Here is a 19,730-nt window from a genome sequence, read left to right on the forward strand (position 1 = left end):
AATATATTATCATAATCAATGATGAGCAAGCCAAATGACACCGCATTGACACACAATAGCGCTTAAGAGAGCCGCCTAAGAGCTGCCGCAACGGCACGCGGCAAAGAGTATGCGAGCGAGCGAGCGGGATGGAGAAATAAAATGAGCGTAAGCAGCGTCAACATCTGACTGACACGGGCGAATTGTGGCGATTGCGGCGAATTCATTTTCAGTCACTTTGCCGACGACGCATCGAGTTTGGTGTTTTTTTCCTAGTGCGGCCGCAACTAAATTAAAATAGTCAACAATATTGTAAGAAAATTTAATAAAAACGCCATATTATTGACTTGGAATCGATAAAGCATGCGTACCAACAGCTGTTCAACTGCATGAGCTAAAAATCAGCTAAATACAATAATAAAAATATTGGTAAAGCAAATTATAATAGCTTCGTCTGCATACTTACATACATATGTATGCATGTGTGTAGGTAAGTGTACGCATATACAAAATGTGCAGGCTTTTACGTACAAAATGCATATGCGCGTATGTATGTAAAAATGCCCGTACATAATAAATGGATGTCTTTTTTTATACATATCATGTCTACATTTTGCAGTTGCACGTACCACAACAACAGAGGGGCAACCACAAGCACAACAACAACAGCAGAAGAAAAAGTAACTGAGAGAAAACAATGCAGAACGCGCCACAAACGTGAAAGCAAAACGGAATTAACAACAAAAAAATCAAGCAAGATTTTTCTACCAATAAAAATTACATACAAAGAGACGAAAACACAGTTATATATGTATAAATAGATGCATGTGTATTGGCATGCAACGATATTAACTACAAAGTCCTGGTAAGTACAATTCACTATTCCTTAAATTATTACCCCTTACCCTTGCCCATGTCGTTCCCTTATCCCAGCAATACTTTTGCGCTCTCTTCGTCTAGCTGGCAGGTTTGCAGAGCAGCGAGTCGACGAACTCGTCGCTGCTCAATTTTGCAAAACTGCACAAAATATTACTGAGATTATGCTCTGTTGTGGGAGATAATTTCCCTACTTCTATGCGCAATTATCCACTGCTGTTTTAATACTTGCACATTGCAGCACATTTGTATGAAATAATAATGAAACTGTCAAATTGAATGATTAATAGAAACTGTAAAATGTTATTATTTTAATTAGAGTCATTACTAAATTCAGACGATCACTAAAATAAAATACAAAAATTTCAACAATTATTTCTGTGACGCAATTAATTATATAATTGTATTTAATTGTTGACGTATTTGTTCTTGAACAGCTTCGCAAATTTCTTATTCTTATAATAAATATATATGTAATTTCAGCTGATCACTAAGCCCAGATGGATAGCAGCGACGACGACGACAGCACCAAGTCGATACCGCGGCCCATCTATGAGGCGACCTCGGCCATTGATAGCCCGCCTCCGACTCTGTGGGCAGGAACAACTGCCCAAGAGCGGGACGCATTGCCCAATAAGCGATTGAAGTATGTTGTCAGTTCTCCTCCGGACTCGGCCAATGGCAGCAGTTCTTCCAACTCGAGCGCCTGGAAGGAGACAACCGCAGCGGCTGGGGGCCATGCGTCGCTCACAATGAAGCTGACCAAGGTGGCGCCACATCAAGGCGAAACGAAGCCCACAAGCACATCGACGCCCAAGCAGGAGGTGAAGGTGCGCGTGCCAAAGGAAATGGTTGCCCTGCAGCGCTCTCACAATGAGTCGAAAGTGCTGACCGGCTACGTCTCCGATAGCGCCAAGATTAAGCGCCGGAAGTCTCGCGCCATTGCAGAGCATCTAATCAAGCAGTCTTCGACAGGTGGCAGCAGTCTGTCCAGCACACTACCCAGTTCGAGGAGCAGCACAAGAGTTAGAGGTAAGACGCTGAAGCGCAGCAAGAGCATCCCCGCTCCAATGTGGGATTCTCTAGAGGAATGGCAGCAGGCGACACAGCTGCCCAAAAATCAGACAAAGAAGAGGCGCAACTATTCGATGGCTTGCGATCCTGGCGAAGACACGTTGGCTGATCTGAGCGCTAACGAGGAGACAGAGGAGGAGAGCAACAGCAGCCACCGGAGTCGAATTCGTTCCCGCAGCAAGACCGTCTCGCTGAGTAGTGGCCATATGCGATCTGAGCTCCATCGAATCGGTCCATTGGAACAGGTAGAGGCAGAGGCAGAGGCAGAGGCGGACACGGACGGTGGAGAGTGGCGCACCAGCTCCACGGCGGATACGGATCCCAATATATCCATATTCTCGGATGCCACAGATGACACCAAGATAACGGGATCGGTTGGTGGGGGCAGCGGCGATGCACGCGAAGAACTGCAGAAAAGGCTCGACGAGATTTGGCAGCCACCGCCAAGGGTAATTCGATCGATTATATCTAAAACGTACAAATATTACATTATTATATTCTTCCCCCAAATTTACAGAATAACTGGGATCCTTTCTGCTGGAAGTGCCGTGGCTGCGGCTCTCTGATGCCCTGCTCCAAATGCCTACGCTCCTTCCACGCCTACTGTGTGCGGCCTGCTTCTACGAAATTCGACAGCTCCTGGAAATGTCCTGAATGTCTACTGATCGATAGCGCGCCCAAGCGGTAAATATTCTGGTACATTCGTTAAGCAGGTATCAATTGCTTAATATCCCATTATTTACATGCCATTTGAAGGCCACGTCGCAATGATGTCTCCGTGGATCTGCTCAGTCAGTTGCTCGCTTATGCGCTGGAGCGCATGAAGCTTGTGCGCGGGGTGAGTGATACATACAAATAAATCTTACACATATAGAAATATAAATATGAAAATATGCATATATGTAAGTATATTACTCGCTTTCCGTAACCGATCGCGTTTTTCATTATCTCTCTGCCTTCGGTTCGCATTCGTTCGTTTGTCATTTTGAAAACAACATGCGAAATATTTACGCGCACACAACACAATTACATAGAGAGCCGTTCACTTACACACACGCACACGTGTACTTGTGTGTATGTAGGTCTTCAGTTGCGCGCTCTCTTCGTTGCCATCGCCGGTGCTGGTGGCTTTCTCTCTCTCCCTCTTCCTCTCTCGCTCTATCGTTAAGAAAACGTATAGATACCTGAAATGTCTCGTTCTTGTTCTCGTCGCTTTTGCTGGGTTTTTATTTAGTTTTAAACTGAGCAACATATCCCCTTTTCTCCTGGACCCCTTTTCAATATAAAATATATTCGCATGTACATTGTAATGATAATAAATACAGGGATTTTTGCATAAGCGCAATAATTTAAATTGCCATGAAAACTAATTTCTGAAATAATAACTTAATATTTAGTACATTAATATAATCAAATCACGTACATTTCCAATTAGATTCATGTTTATAAATTTATTTTGAAATTCTTATAATGCCATTAACAACATTGCAGTTAGCAGACAAATTAATCCTATTCAAATATATGTACAAATATTTTTGCAATGTAAAAATATTTAAAATCAAAATTGGGATTATTAATTTCGCTCCTCTACAAATTTAAATTGCAAGAATTTCCAATTGTCCATTTATATTTTGCACATTTCCAAGCAACTTTATTAAAGCTTAAGATTATAATTTGGGACATTTATTTTCTAGTTGTTGATGGGCACAATATTATGCTTGAACATGAAGCAGAGACTCGAACAAAAACACTCCATAAAGTAGCAAATTAATGCTGTGCCCCCACCCAGTGAGCTGCCTTTGTGGCATAAAATGTGCGAGAAATGAATTAATTAATTTAATGTCTGAGCCGTTAGCTAGCAATGAGCGTTAAAAACAATTACAAGTGTAAACCGCAGACAAATTAACTTTAATACATACATACATACATACACACCTGCATTGTATATACACACGCACATATTAGCTGATGTTATGTATGAGCATAAATGTACAAGAATATGTGTGAATGGCAGCAGGAAGCAAACAAAATCAAATCGAAGAAGCAGAGACATAAGCACACAGCAATAGCAGCAGCGCAACAGCAGTAGTAGAGGTGGTGGTGCGGCGACGTCAGTGGCGCAATAATATTGCCTGGTATTGCCGCCTCAGCTACGTTTGCTGTGTAATTTGAGGTTAGTTACGCTCACACACGCACAGTCACATGCGCACACACTTATGCATTGGAGTGTGTGCGCACATACTGGCATTTGTCTGGCTCTGTTCCGAATTGCCTGTGTTTGTTGCTGTTTTTGTTGATTTTACTGCCCGCTCTTCTCTTGTCAAACTTGTTTGTTTACAATAGAAATTGCGCTACTCTCTTCGCCGCGACTCTCTTAGGCGGCGAATTGCTGCTCAGCTGTCTAGCTGCTGCTGCTGCACCAATAAGGTTCACATGTTTACCGCTTCTTCTATCATTTTGAAAACTGTTCACGCCAACGGAAATTAAATAACTCCTTTTTTTTTTTAATTTTTTAGAAAGCCGAATATACTGAACGTTATTAATTTTTGTTCTTCTTTTTGAAGGTACACAAATTGCGTGCACCACAGGATGTACTGCCGGATAGTTATAGCAAATACTTTGCCAATCCGGTGAGCTTCGAAACCTTAGCAGAACGCATCAAAAATCACGCATTTCACAGCGCCGACGAGTTTCTCAGCGAGGTGAAGTGGATACAGCACAATGCACTCATTTTAGACTACGGAGGTAAGTGGCATCAATTGTTGTAATTTAATAAAGTATAATTCGTTGATTCTCGAGCAGATGTGAAAGTGGAGCAAGCTTCTAAGGCAGTAGTCAAGGTCTGTCGGCAGGAGGCCAACGAGATAGATACCTGCGCCGAATGCTATTTGAATGCCAACTCCAGTGACGAGTGGTTCGTGAAGGTGTGCACCCAGCCGCATTTGCTGCTGTGGGCCAAGCTAAAAGGATTTCCCTACTGGCCAGCCAAGGCTATGGGCTGCGGTCCCAATGCAGGCGTTAATGTACGGTTTTTTGGGAAACACGATCGCGCCAACGTGCCCGTTAAGGATTGTTTTTTGTACTCCGCACAAGATCCCAATACGCAGACGAGCCGACGATCTGCTCGCGATCTGGCCGAGTGCATTCGGGAGGTGGAGGTGCACATTGAGCATATAAAGAATAAAATTGGCGCCTTCAACTATGCTCCATACCGTTTGCCCTACGACCCACAGGAGGAGCAACAGCAGCTGGAGAAAATGATGCCGGGCGTCAATGATGTCATCAACAGGCAGTTGGCGCCTGCCAACAAGACGCCGCTGCAGTTCCTCATACGCAAAACAGCCGGCGACAAATTATCAATTGTGAAAAAGACGAAGGCAACCGAATCGGGCAATGAATCTGATCAGTCAGGTAGCCCCATCAAAAAACCAATCCACGATGCTGAATCCTCGTCGCCTCCATCCACTAGCGATCACCCGAAGCCGAAGAGCAGCAACTATGAAGTGATACCAAGAGCTGGCGATGCGCTAAGAGAATCTCGTGGGTGCACAGTGGTTCTTAAGCGCAAATCCCTGGAGTCCTGCAAGACATTAGCCAAGGTTTCGTCAACTGTCACCGGGGAGCAAGTGCCCATAATTAAACGCAAACACTCACAGAGTGATGCCAGCAGCGAGACGAGCCATCATGGCAGCAGTTCAGAGCAGAGGCGACGGGCAAAGCACGCACGCAAAGCACCGGCAGACGAATGCCAGGACGATGATGAGGAGGGGGAGGGGGAACAGGAGCCAACTGAAGGGGAAGCAGAACAGCTCAAAGTTGACAATGAAACATCAGCTCCAACCATAACGGGCTCAACTGAAGCAAATCAAGGGGTTGAGTCGGTGGTGGAACTGGTGCGCAGACGGCAAGGCGTAACCATAACCAAGATACCCAGGGATCAACAACAGCAGCAGCAGCAACAAATTCAACAACAGCAACAACAGCAGCAACCACAACAGCAACAACCACAGCAGAAGCAGCCGCAACCACAGCCGATTCCTACCAAGCCGAATGAGCCAGCAGCTGTTAATGAGACCATAGCAAGACAGCGTGCAGTGGAGCGACAGCAGCAACAGCTCATCAGCAAGGTGGTGCCTTTTGTGGAGATCAAAAAAGAGGTACTGTCTGAGCCAGAGGAAAATGAGGAGGAAAATGGGCGTCCAAGTGCAACTGCGACACAACCGATGCCAGTAGAGGAGGAACAGCAGCAAGTACCAATTGCACAGTCAGCGCCAGAGATCAGCCCGCCGACTGCTGCACCACCCGCCCAACCCGAAGTTCCACGAGCTGCTGAAGCCATTGAGCCAGTTAAGATCAAGGAAGAGGTGCTCAGCGAGGAGGAAATGGAAACGGATCACAATGAGCCTGCAAAGCCGTCTACATTGCCCAATCGAGAAGCGCAGCCTACCGCAATCAACTCTGTTGAGGCCACACCCCCTCAAAACGTAGTTGCAGCAGCGCCTGAAACCTTTGTGCGCTTCGTAGGCGATACCACTATACAGAGATTGAGTCAGAAACAGGCGCCCAAAGTCCCCGAAGCGACGGCAACTACGGCGACGACGATGACGGCGGCTCAAACAGCAAAACGTGGCTCTTTGCGAGGCGTGCCTCATGGTCCATTACCAGCGGCAGCTCAGTCACCCGCCTCAACGCCACCACCGGCGCCGGCATCACCTGCGCTGTCAGTCGCATCCATGTCGAGCAACATTCAGCGACCAGTTCCACAATCCTCGCCCAAGCTGCAACAGGCAGTGGGTCAGCCGTTGCGCGTGAAGACTGACAAATCGTTGAATGAGACAGCACCACAGTCCGTGCTAGCATTGCCAGCTGCCACGCCCACCTCAAGCCTGCTCAAGTCCAACATGGTGGTCATACCCATGGAACCGCGCAGCACCAACGGAGCTGGCGGCAGCAGCATTGGCAGCAACAGTAGCAGCGCTTGCAATCTCAACAATGCCAGTCTGATGAGCATACCAGTGCCCCCGCTGAGAGCTGTCTCCAAGAATACGCTGCAATCCACAAATGTGATGACCTCGATCACGGCTGTGCCGGTTCCAGCACCTGCGCCCACATTTCCCAACAGCTCGCTGCCGCCGCCGCCACTGGCGGGGCTAACCACAGCGACAACGGCCACGATTCGGCCAGTGGGCAGTGGCTCAGAGTCGGGTGGCCTGCTGGCCAGCGCTCTGAATGGCCTGCCCAGTGATACCCTGGTTAGTGAATCCATTCCGGCGGAACCTATTACGCCGGGATTGGCGACCGCTTTGAGCGAGTTGCTGTTGCGTCCTGGGCCACCCAAGCTGACGATGCGGCCGTGCGGCCCACTGCAGTCAGATGGTTCCAATTTGTATCCAGCACAAGCTGGACCACTGTCCACCAAACTGAAGGAGAATGCGCACAAGGTGAGTTACGTTCAGTTGTATGTAACGGTATTTCAATCACTACATCAGTGAATCAATCAAACACTGTAGCAGTCAATTGATTGGTAATATGCTAATCACATATAATTCCACGTAGATTACGGACTACTTCATCTCGGTCATTGAGGACACTCTCAGCGATCTAGCTGGAGGAGAGCCCAGTGTGCTGCAGGCCAAGATTGCTGGCCTGACGCTGGAGAACGAGCGCATGAAGCAGCACTACGAGCGGCAGATTGCGGACTTGCAACGCTCCACAGAGATGATGATCTCTGAGATGCGCAAGACCATGGAACAGGAGAACAAGCGGGTGATTAATGAACTGCGACAGCATAGCACACTAGAGCGGATGCGAGCCGTGGAGGAAGCCAAGAAGAAGCAATGGTGCGCGAATTGTATGCGCGAGGCGCAGCTCTATTGCTGCTGGAACACCTCCTACTGTGACTATCCCTGCCAGCAGATGCATTGGCAGCGTCACTCCGCCACTTGTGGCCAAGCATCCACGGTGCAGGCGCAGGCACAAACGCAGCCGCAGGTGCAGGTGCAGTCGTCGGTTCAGGTGCAGGTGCAGGCGCAACCCGAAATAACAGGTCGTGGCAAGCACAAGCAAATGGCCAGCACAACGCCTGCTTCCAGCCAGCAATTAAATCGAACTTCCGTTGTGGGCCCTCCCAACAAAAAGTGGACGCATCAGCCGATGATATCGCTGGTGAATCCCGTACCGCCCGCCTCCACCGAGATGCTCAAATTGCCCAATAACACTTTTCTGCGACCCGTCTCGCTGCCCTCCACAATGCCTGCCCCGAACAGCAGCACCATTGTCACTCCAGTCACCCTTATCACACCCGCCACAACCAGTCATCTGGGCAACACGATCATGACGACTCAGCGGAACAGTCAACTCAACTATGCTGCAAAGCAAACGCAGCCGCAGCCGCTTCCCGTGCAGCGCTACAATATACCCGTAAATTGAATTAATGCCACTTGCAATTCTTCATCTAATCAGCATCATCCACTTTCCTAGTTGCCCATCACAGTCAGCAGCAATGCGCAGTTCGGACACATCACGGAGCAGCATCAGAAGCACGTGGCAAAGTCCACCAGTCGAGGCTCTCTCAAAGGCAACAGCCGTGCCCGCAATGCAAACAATCCCATCAACAATATGAACAACATGAACAATAACAACAGCAACAACAACAACAACGCCCAGGCAATGCGCCACAACCAAATCAATCACGGCTTTCAACAGTGAGTAACAGCTCAACAGTTCGTAAAGTCAAGACCATAAAAATATATATTTATGGTGCGACTTTGACTTGGCATCCATAACAAAACTTTTTTTTTACTCGTAAAACAAGTTTTATACATGTAATTCGTATTGAGCAGTAAAGCTCTTCTTGTATAAGCTTGCAGAGAGCATTCCAGAAGGAATTCCGTATATGTAATTGTGAAAGCTCTAATTATAATTTTGATCGAGATACGACGCCGAATTGGGATAAAACATAGTTCAGTCTCTATCACAATGGTATAGATTGTCGATTACATGAAGTAGGTAGCAGTGCGTGTCGAATCAAGAATTTGCCTTCAGTATATATATTATTATTACAATAACATTCCATTATAATTTTTAACTATTTATTTTGGTTTTGTTTCAGGTAACAATTACTTCGAGTGCAGTTGAAGGGTCCGAGTGCTACAAACCTTAACACTAGCTGTATACATATTGATTAAAGAATAACAATTAAGAAAAATTAGGATTAACGCAAGATTTATTTTACTGACATGTATACATATATATATATATAGATATATAAATATATTGCTGTAATTTTAATACATGGCTCACATAGCATGTAAAGTATATATAACCATGAGATGGACTTTTCTACTAATAATTACTAACTTCACCCAATGGTCAACTATTTTTTTTAGTTCTAAATATGTAGTTTATATTATCATAAGATCATCTATCGGGAGTCTACGCCAACCGAAGGCATCTGTACATTCATCGTATGTATCGACTCGTTAAGAAACCTTGAAATCTATATAACTCTAAGTTCATAAGTAACTAGAATATAGCTCTAAGCTGAATAAAATGAAGACATGTTCCGACGATCATATAACAACTTTAACTTTATTTTAACAAAACACCACAAATCGAAAGACAGTTTTTTTGTAATCGAATTTGTATTAATCGATATCCAATTTCTTAAAGTTACCTGCGATGCCAAACAAATCAGAAGCATTCTTTGGCTTTCCCGGTCTCAACTTTTCGTTCACCTGATGTCGCGTCTCGAACTCCAGCATTTGCTTGCGATCATCCATCAGCTTGTTGTAGTATAATTCTATGTAATATATAGATAAACGTTTGTGTATATTATAAATATATTTATATTATTTGCAGTCCTACCTCTTGCCACTTTGGTCTCTTCGAGTTGTCCGCCATAGTCCTTAGGCATCATCTCACGCGGTACAAATTTAAAGAACTCATTGATATCGTTGTGCAAGTAGAGTATGCTGGTCAGCTCCTTTTTCATGAATGGATTCATTAGCGCCATTATCTTGTCCATGAACGGCACAATGTTGATGAAGTGAAAACCAATGAGACGTATCGCAGCTGCTTCCTAAGTATAGAGGCAGATATAGATTTAAATATATATAAGATAATATGACTTTCATATATACTTTTTATTTAGTTACATTTTTGTACAGAATTAAATATTGTTAGTTAGATCTCAGATATTTGATATCAGAATTCAAGTTCAAAAGTATGCAACGGTTTTTGCAACGGATGCTCTGTGCGATATAAAAATCAAATATTTATATTCTTGTATCAACTCTTTGATGATCCAGAATATAACGTATATATTATATATTTGTTTTAATTTCCCGTTACTATATAAGTATTTTATATATTGTATCCCACTCACCTGCAAATAGAACAGGAACTTCTTCATCTGCAGCAAGCCAATGCGTGCCACATGACCCAAGGAGCAGCCCTTCAGATCAATGACAATCACGTGGCCTGGCTGTATGCCATCCTCGTACATCCAATAATCGAATACCATGCAGTAGCTGCAAACGACAGTTTGCACGGATCATCATGCATGACAATATATTATACGTTTGTCAATTGTATTTTACTATTTTAATTAGAAATCATTAAACTTTAAATTGTTGTCTCGCATGTATCTGGCAGAATTTATCTGTATATATTGCGTGTGTATCTGTAACTCTGCCTGTATCTGTTTCCGATTCTATCTTTAAATTTCAGAATTATATCTGTGTATAGACTTGAAATTCGTATTTCTGTTTGTAAATGTATCTTAAGTCTGTCAATGACGGTATACATGCAGCTAGAAACGTATCTATATCTATGCCTAGCTGTGTGTATCTATGTCTATGCTTGCATCAGTAACTAGACATGTGTATGTATGCCTGCATATGTATCTGTATATATTCGCACATTGTTATCTGTATCCATGTTTGTTTCTGTATGTGTCTACATAGTATATGCACATATATGTATATCGATGCCTTTGTATTTGTATCTGTATCTGCACCCAGCAAATGTCTCTGATCGTGGCGTGTTGCGTGCATGTTTTTTAATAGTTTCAGTCGTTGCTCTGACGTTTTCACTAGCTTCTGACTTGAGGCACTTTGAGCTTTGACTCTTGGGTTTATTAAGCCTATTTTGCACCTGTCATAATTATGACTGACAATATTTCAGTGCGCGTAGCTCCCTAATTGCTATTATTAGCATTCATAACTATAATTGAATATTTCATATGTCACTAATATACGGGATTAAGGCTCTAAGGGAATATACTGAGCTTAGTAATAAATAGAAATTTAAATCAATTAAGATTCTTTGGCAATACTATTACACCAATATGTACACCTTAATATATACGTCTAAAATATACATACATATATACTAATCATTAGCAATATTATGTAAGAAGCATATGGAAGCTCAACGTAAAATATGTAATTAAAATGTGTTAATCTAATCGATCCGTGTAGGGTATTAGAGACTCTCTGTATTATCTATTGCAATGAAAAATTTGTTTTTGTTTAACAACTATTTTTTGATAAATTGAACAAAGATGTAGATGTAGGGTTTTTGAAGAAAGACTATATCTCTCTATCATATATGTATATATGCAAAGTACGTTGCAATTCCTCTTGCACTTACAGTTTCATGACATCGGCATAATTGAAATTAGATGCACTCAGATCCTCCAGCTTGCCCACTATAACTCGGTATCCCTCGGGTGTGGCACCTGGCAGTGGAACGATGGAGCTGCAGGTGATATACATATATGAATTACAGAGAACAAAACACATAGCTCAACTCGACTTTCATACACCGTTTTCATGGCCCTTTTTAGTTGATTCGACTCGATGTCCAGATTCACAAAGAAGTCGTCCAGGTGAGTGCGGGCCGTGAGATTTGTTTCTAGCACCTGTTTAGCCATCTCCATGCTGTACTTGCAGGCATGGAAGAAATGCAGTGCCTCCCCCTCGGAAAAGTGGGGGGAGAAATGCGGCTGGGCATGTATCCAATCGACAAATTTTCGCATCTCCTCACGCTTGATTTGTGGAAAACGCTTGTATTGCTCATCCAAATCGGCCAGCTTCATATTTCAGTATATATGGTGATTTTTCTTTGATAATGGAAAATTGAACTGTCGAGATATATATATATATATATTTTTTTTTTTTTTGGGAGCTGCGTTTTTCGCCAGCAACGCTCGGCACTCGAATGAAATTGAAATTAAAACTGTTTTTGCTTTCGCAAAGTGAAACTGGTTGCGCGTTCCCCATTGCAGTGGCTGCCTCTGCCGGCGTCGCTGCCGCTGCTGCTGCTGCTGCCTGGCAAATTTGATTTTTCCTCGGCTGTTGTTGTTGCTGTTTGAGAAAAGTGCAACTGGCTTTTGCTAGTTGCCCGCTCATTTCACTTGCGTGAAAATTCAAGTTTTTCTCGGCAACTATTATTACTTTTATTTCGGTTACGTAACGCGCACACACACTCGCACTTACACTCGTGTTTCAGCTGAAGCCGTATGTTATTATTATTCATCATAAGACATTAAAATAAAATAAACGCGTGCCATTTGCCATTTGCCATTTTAGCTCCCTGAAATTCACCCATTCGATTTGAAAATGGTGACGCCTGAGTGCATTAGATAAGACGTGTCCGAAAATTAAGTGCCCTATGTCATTAAATACCAACTATTGTACATATTTTAAATACTGACTATTAATATTGATATTTTAGTACACAATGAGATTAACTATATTAGTCGTATAAAGATTACATGAGAGATCAATGAAATTTTCAATTATATAGGCATCTATTTTTCTTGTACATGTCTTATTTTATATTGCTTAGATTAAATACATACATACATAAGGGAATAAGAAAATTTGTATCTTGTTAATCTATGTATGTATGCGTATTTGTATGTTTTTATGTATGTATGTATGGCAGTTAATGAATTTTGAAGACAAATTTTATGGCATTTTTATAGCTCACATTTGTGAATCTCATTAACATAGGATAAGTAATTAATTTTAGTTGAGCTATTTAAATGGACAAGCCAAGGGAGCTTTAGCAATGAGGATGCTATTTTGAATGCCATGCCAGAATGTAGATATAGAGTTGCTATCTTATATAGCCAAAGACAGTGGGCAAATATTTCGAATGATTATACAAAATGTAACATTTCATAATAAATCTGAAGTGAATCTGAATCTAAAACTATTTACGTTCAGTGTTTGAGGTTATTTAAAATTTTGAATCAAAACTCTTTGGAAAAATATAGTCTTATTCTTAAATATCCCAATAGAATGTATTCTAAATAATTGATAACAATGGATAATAGGTAATAGATAATATATTAGAGAAGCATCTACCCAGGCCATTTTTCAATGTGATATTTTATCAAGTTATTTTTGTCAATTCGAAATGCTTCTAGTCACTCACTACCATTTCCACTTTACTCTACTGTACACTAAATTTCAATAGTCATTTGTATCTGTGTCTCTTTCTCTCCCTTTCTCAATTAAATGATATTGCGTGCTGTGGTGCCCATTAAAACGACTCTAAAGACATACATGTACACAAGCATCTACAATGGCTAACAGAGAGTATAAACGCTTGGAAGCCGAGTTAATTTAAGCTCATATACATATATGCCCTAACAATGTTGGTCAACTCTTTGGGCCAACCCATTGATCTGAGCTGACTTAAGTGGCAGCTTTACCAAATTTCTTATACAATCAAAAGGTTGTAATCCTCTTGCCTAGCTGTGATAGACAAACTCTTGACATTTTGGCAGCAGCCAATGCCACCAAGATGCCGTGCCACCCAACTGGCATGCCACTCGGCTCAGCTGCAGCAGCCACAGCCACAGCCGCAGCAGCAGCTGAACCTGTCTCGATGTCTGCAAACAGTGTCTAACGTCAGTCTGTGTGCCAGTTTGGCGTGTCTGAAATTCCAACGGATTAGAAGTTGCGCGTAAAGAGCAAACGGCATTTGCAACCAACGGGGGCAACACCAAAAGCAACAACAGCAACAGCAACTACAACTGCAACCAGTTTGCCAACGGATGAGGCCTTGCAGTTTCTGGGATCGAGTCGCAGGTGCCGACCATGGTGTCAGCCACATTATGTAGGTGCCTCGCCAAAAATTAATTACCACAATTCAAGAGGGGGCAGCAACAGAAAGCGACAGAGAGATAGAGAGAGCGAGTGAGCAGGTCTCAGAGGTAAGCCCCCTTTTGACTTGTGACTGACATGAGTCACTTTTGCTACCAGCCAAACTCGACTGACCCCAAAAACCAATTGCAGGAATGCGCGCAGACCACGATGATGACAACATTACATGTTATACCCTGTAAAAAAGTACAGAGAATTTATTGAAAGGAGGGTATGATCGTTTTATGTAGGTTTTTGTAATACGTAGATATAAAGGAATGAATCTAATATATAATATTGATTGTTGGCATCAGCCGAAGTCAAGAATCTAAAGCTTATATTTCTCTTCATAGTTCATTCAATGCATTCATTGTAATGTATTGTTTTATTTTCTTAGTTCTTTAACACACTAAGAGACACTCCACTTTAATCCCGATAATTTGATTAAAGAGGAGTTGGGCTTAAATTAAATTTTAGTCAAACTTAAAGTTCAACAACTTGACTTCAATTATTTTGCATTTTATATCTCTGGCAACCAGTAGAACTTCATTCCATGCCAACTCAACTCAGTTTACAGGATATCTCGCAGTCTCATACTCACCATACTCACCAACAAAGCTCACTTTATTATTGTTGTTGTCGGCAACGTGTCTCGTTTCAAGTCGCCGTCACGCAGCGGATCCTACATGCGGCTCCTTATTTCGGGGCTTGGCTTTTGGGCTGCGCGCATGAGCGAACGCTCTTGTCCTCCTTTTAAGGCCCTGCCAGTCCCCAGCCCCAGCCCTCTGCTCTCACCTACCCACACCTCCGCCTACCACTCCCCATTGCTAATGCCAGTTACTGTTCTGCTGATTCTTCTTCATTTTCTTTAGCTTCTTTTGCTTTTGCTCTTTTTGCCATTTTTCACGCATTTGACTGCATTACTTAACCTCAATTTGCCTGGCGACGTGCCGCAAGTTGCTTGCCTGCCCCCGCACGTCCCACTCTCTGCCATGCCCCCTGCTGCTGCTGTTGCCGCTGCTGCTGCTGCTGTTGTTGTTTCCGTTGTATGCCCCAGCGCTGGCCGTGGCGACAAATGAAGTTGTCGCATCGACCACGCCTACTCCCCACATGCCCCACCTCCCACAGCCGCCCACTTGTAAATGCTGTCCAGTTACTTTGGCCACTGGTTTTGCATTTCTCAACAATTGTTGCCGATTGCAACGGATCCTGTTCCCCTGCCGCTGCCCCCAATCCCGCGCTCTGCTCATCCATTTCAATTGGCGCGGCGACCTGTCTGACTCATTTGTATGGGTTGCCCTACGTGTGGCAGGGCCGGCTCCACAATCGCTGTTGCACTTGTGTATTGTGCTGCTGCTGCTGCTGCTGCCACGCGTTTGCCGCAAGCGATAGCTAAACTAGGTTGCGCTCGACTAAACAATACCCCGCACTGAGGTATCATCAAGAAATTGAAATCTAACTTTAAGATACACACAAATATTGTAGATAAGCGCTGTGATGTGGCTTACACTGAGGCAAACATATTCTATTCTATACCATCTATAACAAATTCTCTAGTTTCATATATTTTTCTTTACAAAAGTTACTTCACCAAGATACGATATTTATATCTTGCATTTAACAATTTTTCCATATTAAATTATACTTTTGTTTATCAAATTATATGTGTATATGTTCCTATCTATCTGTATATTTATCTGCCTAGCTATATCCTTATATATCTATATATCAAGCCAATGATTCTATCACACTATATTATATTTCTTAATCCATATCCTACATGTATTCTGTGATATCTGATTTTCTTTTTATCTATCCCTTATTAATATTTCCCTATATTCCAAAATCGATCAACTGTAGTTGGCAAACTTTCTGAAAAATATCATTTGTATTTATATATTAGAATACATGCACCTATCTTTTAGTTTCAGGTACTACAAAGACCCTCATTATATACATGATTTAGAATCCATGACCATCGATCTCCCTCTTCTCTCTCCCAATAACTACAGGGTATTTAAAGTCTCGTATCTGATTCCGATTAACCGCTTAGCCCCTTTCCACCACGTTGAAAAACCAAACTCGTTTTGCACCACATTTCTTGTGACTTTTTCTGTTATTTTAGCGGTTTTTGTTTTGATTTCTGATTGCCGTTCGAAGTTCGAACGTCTTTTCAATGCGATTCGCTTCTCTTCTCTTCTCTTCTCTTTTCTTCTCAAAGTTTCAATTGTTTCTTTACTGTTCATTGTTGTTGTTGTTCTTTTTTTTTTGTCGCTTTTATTTATGGTGGCAAGTGCCGCTTGACAAATTGATTTTGATTTCTTTGGCTTTTTATTTGGCTTTTTTGTTGTGTTTTCATCGCCACTTCCTTTGGCTTGAGGTTGAGTCTGAATCTAGGATGGCATATAACGACAACTATATTAGTGCAAATTATATTTCACCTTTAAGACAAAACAAAAATATAGTAACAGGTTCACTTTGACTTACTTTTGACAGTCTGTTAATCATTAGTATTTAGATCAAGTTTAAATAATAGCCTTTATATCCTGCTTTCAGCTTCTACTCAACATTGTTGAACTCGCTAAAGTCAATTAGTTTTAATGCCAAACGGAAATTGAACGCTTGCCACACCCTGTAAAATGAGCAACGGTAAGAATAACGTCAACGACAGCAACAGCTAAACAATTTCATAAGCATTTAAATTAGAGACCAAACAAAAACTATTAACAATTCAATTCCCTCTCTCCCTCTCTCGTATTGAGGGATAAAGCCAATTCGAAAAAGCGGAAAATTTGAAATGAAACAAGTACGAAGTTTACAGTTTGGCACTACCGACTGCATAATACTCGCTCATTTATTTTTTTAGTTTAGATATAATGTTGTTATCATATATGTAAAATTCTGAAAGGTAATAGATGATGGTATATATTGTCAAATGCTAGAATTTAATCTTTAATAATTTTAGAGTATCATCCAATTGCCCCAAAAGATTCACATAACTACATATACATATGTATAAGCTTCAATACTATTATATGTATAATATAATATATATATAAGCATCTCGATATATCACACTTCATTCCAAAATTTCAAATATTTCATAGCACATCAATATATAAATATATGCAAACTATCAAGTCTTCAGCTTCAACGGAGTCAGCTGACAGACATTATAAAAACGCATATACTTTGCTCATTTGATGGACGCGTATAAAAAATAAAGCCCGTGCATTTATACGGTCGTTGGCATCCTGTTTTCATGCAAGACCAAGCAACAGGATGCTCACGAAATTAATGCCCAGCACTCAAAAAAGAATTGAAAAAGCAACAGAAAAGAGCATGCAGCGAGGGTCGGTCAGGAGCAACAAAAGCGGCAATTGCCACTCTGATTGACAACAGGAAAAAAATTATGAAAATGTGAAGAATTGAACGACGACAAGATACCCAAGGTTGCAGAGATTTAGCTAAAGTACTTTAGGTGACAGGCTGATCTAATATGACAAAAAATTATATACAAATTGTATTAATTTCTTGTATATATAATATATATGTAGATATAGATATTCAGGATAAACGAAAATCTTTACAAATATAATAGATTATATATATTTTAAAGCCAAGTTAAAATGGACAACTTTTACTATATATTATATAGCATATTATGTTTGCTTAATTATTTTATATAAGTCTTCAAGAAAATATCTAATGAATCTCCAAAATAAACTAGAGTAGTTCTATTCTAGTCAACGAACTTATGTAAAGAGAGTTACGGAACTTATCAAATTAACTTTTTCCAAACTTGTACAAGTCTAAACTACCCCTTAGGTAATTTCTATGTAGGCACAACAAATCAACAAAGCGACGCAATGGCTCAGCAAAAGCCCCGCCGATTCGACTGTGACGTACCGGGAATGAGAATTGCGGGCACTGAGGCTCAGACAAAAGGGCCGGGCTCAAGTGATAAAGTGACCTTTTAGGGGAGCCAACGAGGATCACAAAAGGCGAACACGCAGGCGAAGAGCGACGAGGCAAAAAGAAGCGGCAAAAAGCATTAACGCATTTTGAAATAATTGACGGCAGTCAGGACGAAGTCGCTGTTGAAGTCAAACTCCAAGTCGAAGTCGAAGTTAGAGTCAGAGTCAGGGTCTGTTGTGGCTGGCGAACAATGGGCAGGTTGAGCGTTTGTTTGTGCGCAGCGATGCGTTCCCGAAATCCTTGAGACGAGCAGCAGTTACACCTGATGATGAGTGCTGCGCCGACACCTGAGACACCACCTGAGCCAGCGAACCTCAGCGCTCGAGTCGAACGTTAAAAGAGACACGAAGAGAGAGAAAAAAAATGTTAATTAGATAGTCTAGCAACCCTCCAGCTAGGCAGCTGGATGTACAGGTAAGAAGACGTTGATATAGTGGTGCATGGCGGTGCATTCGTGGCACTTGCTGCCTCTCTTTTTTTTTTTTTTTGGTGGTGGAATCTCAGTGCCTTTGCGAGTGTGAAGCGATCGTTTGAATATTTAAATGTTGTCGTCAGGGGTGGCTAGACTGCAACGGCAACTGCAATGGCAACTGCAACGGCAACAGGAAGCAGTCAGGAGGAAGATGCAACAGCACGCTACATCGCGACGCGGCACGTCAAGTGGCAAGTCCTAAACGGATGCGCTTCAGCAGATCTTACGACCGTTAGCCCAGGTCTACAAGGAGAACTAATTAGTGCCAAGCACAGTCGCTCTGTGTTTAAACTTAAGAATTTAATTTATCTACATAAATACACTTGAAGAAACAATAAGTGACAATCTTCAATTCAGGAAAGTTGAACTTATGTTGAGCAAAATAAAACACTTTTAGGGCTACAATTTTTCTTTAAATATCCCTTTTTGATATAGGATAAATAATACTGATATTTAATACTTAAAAGGACTCATTAAAACCTATAGTAAAAATCAAACAAAATTTATCTTATTAATATACAATATAAAATTTGTTTGACAACAGAAAATTTTTTTTTTTAATTTTTGCTTAGAATCAAAAAGTAAAACCCTCCTTAAAAAGAAGATAGCTTCAGAGTAAGTCAGAGAACGAATTCGAAACAAGACTTTTAATTAGTTTTTCCAAAGCTATAACAACTTTTAAATGTTTCCTTCTTTAATTGATTAACCAAACCCAATTACAAATATCATATACATACTCAGAACTTATCCATTGCTTGTAGCAAAAGAGAAATTATACTTCAATTAACTTCGTTTATGTAATTTCTCTATGTGCACATTTATCTATAATCTAGCTACATATAAACATAATTATAAATTCAATGTTTCCTGTACTTTTGCCTTACTTTTTATCCTATCTCCCTCTCTCTTCTTGCATTACCTCTTTCTCGTTCTGTGTGTTTGTTAAAGGAGGGGAAACAAACACTTGACAGCTCCGAACGAAGGACCAGAAAACCAGAACCAGAAAACCAATTGCAGCAATCCCTATCGTCGCAAGGGACGCTAGGAGAGGGCATGGGTCATGGGGCATGGCAATTATGAGATCCCATTGCCCGGATGGTGAAATTATATTGTACAAAAATTGGGAGCAGAAGAGAAAGCATTAAGGAAACAAAGCGCACAGCAAGAGACACGCTCGAGACCCGCTCGAG

General features: G+C 41.8%; 2 protein-coding genes across 4 annotated transcripts; one reads left to right on the top strand and one right to left on the bottom strand.

The window, feature by feature from the left end:
* The first annotated feature begins 204 nt into the window (after positions 1 to 204).
* LOC6573247 (protein kinase C-binding protein 1) lies at positions 205 to 9,508 on the top strand. 3 transcript variants are annotated; one of them, XR_006356630.1, is made up of 12 exons: positions 205 to 469; positions 599 to 844; positions 1,339 to 2,378; positions 2,447 to 2,613; positions 2,686 to 2,767; positions 4,494 to 4,674; positions 4,732 to 5,867; positions 5,904 to 7,370; positions 7,486 to 8,349; positions 8,410 to 8,633; positions 8,744 to 8,933; positions 9,041 to 9,508. XR_006356630.1 is itself a non-coding variant. In XM_032728857.2 (10 exons), exons 3-10 carry the CDS (start codon positions 1,356 to 1,358, stop codon positions 9,042 to 9,044), a joined length of 5,184 nt encoding a protein of 1,727 aa, XP_032584748.1. In that variant the 5' UTR covers positions 206 to 469; positions 599 to 844; positions 1,339 to 1,355; the 3' UTR covers positions 9,045 to 9,508. The 3 variants fall into 3 exon arrangements, 1 of the variants encoding a protein (XP_032584748.1); XR_004363874.2 differs by having other exon boundaries at positions 206 to 469; positions 4,732 to 7,370; XM_032728857.2 differs by lacking the exon at positions 8,744 to 8,933 and having other exon boundaries at positions 206 to 469; positions 4,732 to 7,370.
* On the bottom strand, positions 9,501 to 12,144 carry LOC6573246 (alpha-tocopherol transfer protein-like). Its single transcript, XM_001999297.4, has 5 exons — positions 11,757 to 12,144; positions 11,584 to 11,691; positions 10,316 to 10,460; positions 9,796 to 10,009; positions 9,501 to 9,730 (listed from the first exon to the last, which is right to left on the bottom strand). The coding sequence occupies exons 1-5, from the start codon at positions 12,029 to 12,031 to the stop codon at positions 9,576 to 9,578; spliced, it is 897 nt and encodes a 298-aa protein (XP_001999333.1). The 5' UTR covers positions 12,032 to 12,144; the 3' UTR covers positions 9,501 to 9,575.
* Between the last annotated feature and the right edge of the window lie 7,586 nt (positions 12,145 to 19,730).

Source organism: Drosophila mojavensis, unplaced genomic scaffold (genome assembly GCF_018153725.1).
Source record: "Drosophila mojavensis isolate 15081-1352.22 unplaced genomic scaffold, ASM1815372v1 contig_16, whole genome shotgun sequence".
Classification (NCBI taxonomy): domain Eukaryota; kingdom Metazoa; phylum Arthropoda; class Insecta; order Diptera; family Drosophilidae; genus Drosophila; species Drosophila mojavensis.

Coding starts and splice junctions, on each gene's coding strand:
- LOC6573247 (XM_032728857.2), top strand. CDS start 1,356: ATGGATAGCAGCGACGACGACGACAGCACCAAGTCGATACCGCGGCCC. Junction 2,379..2,446: donor TTTGGCAGCCACCGCCAAGG/GTAATTCGATCG, acceptor CCAAATTTACAG/AATAACTGGGATCCTTTCTG. Junction 7,371..7,485: donor TGAAGGAGAATGCGCACAAG/GTGAGTTACGTT, acceptor AATTCCACGTAG/ATTACGGACTACTTCATCTC.
- LOC6573246 (XM_001999297.4), bottom strand. CDS start 12,031: ATGAAGCTGGCCGATTTGGATGAGCAATACAAGCGTTTTCCACAAATC. Junction 10,461..11,583: donor TATGCCGATGTCATGAAACT/GTAAGTGCAAGA, acceptor TGTCGTTTGCAG/CTACTGCATGGTATTCGATT. Junction 10,010..10,315: donor AGTTCCTGTTCTATTTGCAG/GTGAGTGGGATA, acceptor CTCTATACTTAG/GAAGCAGCTGCGATACGTCT.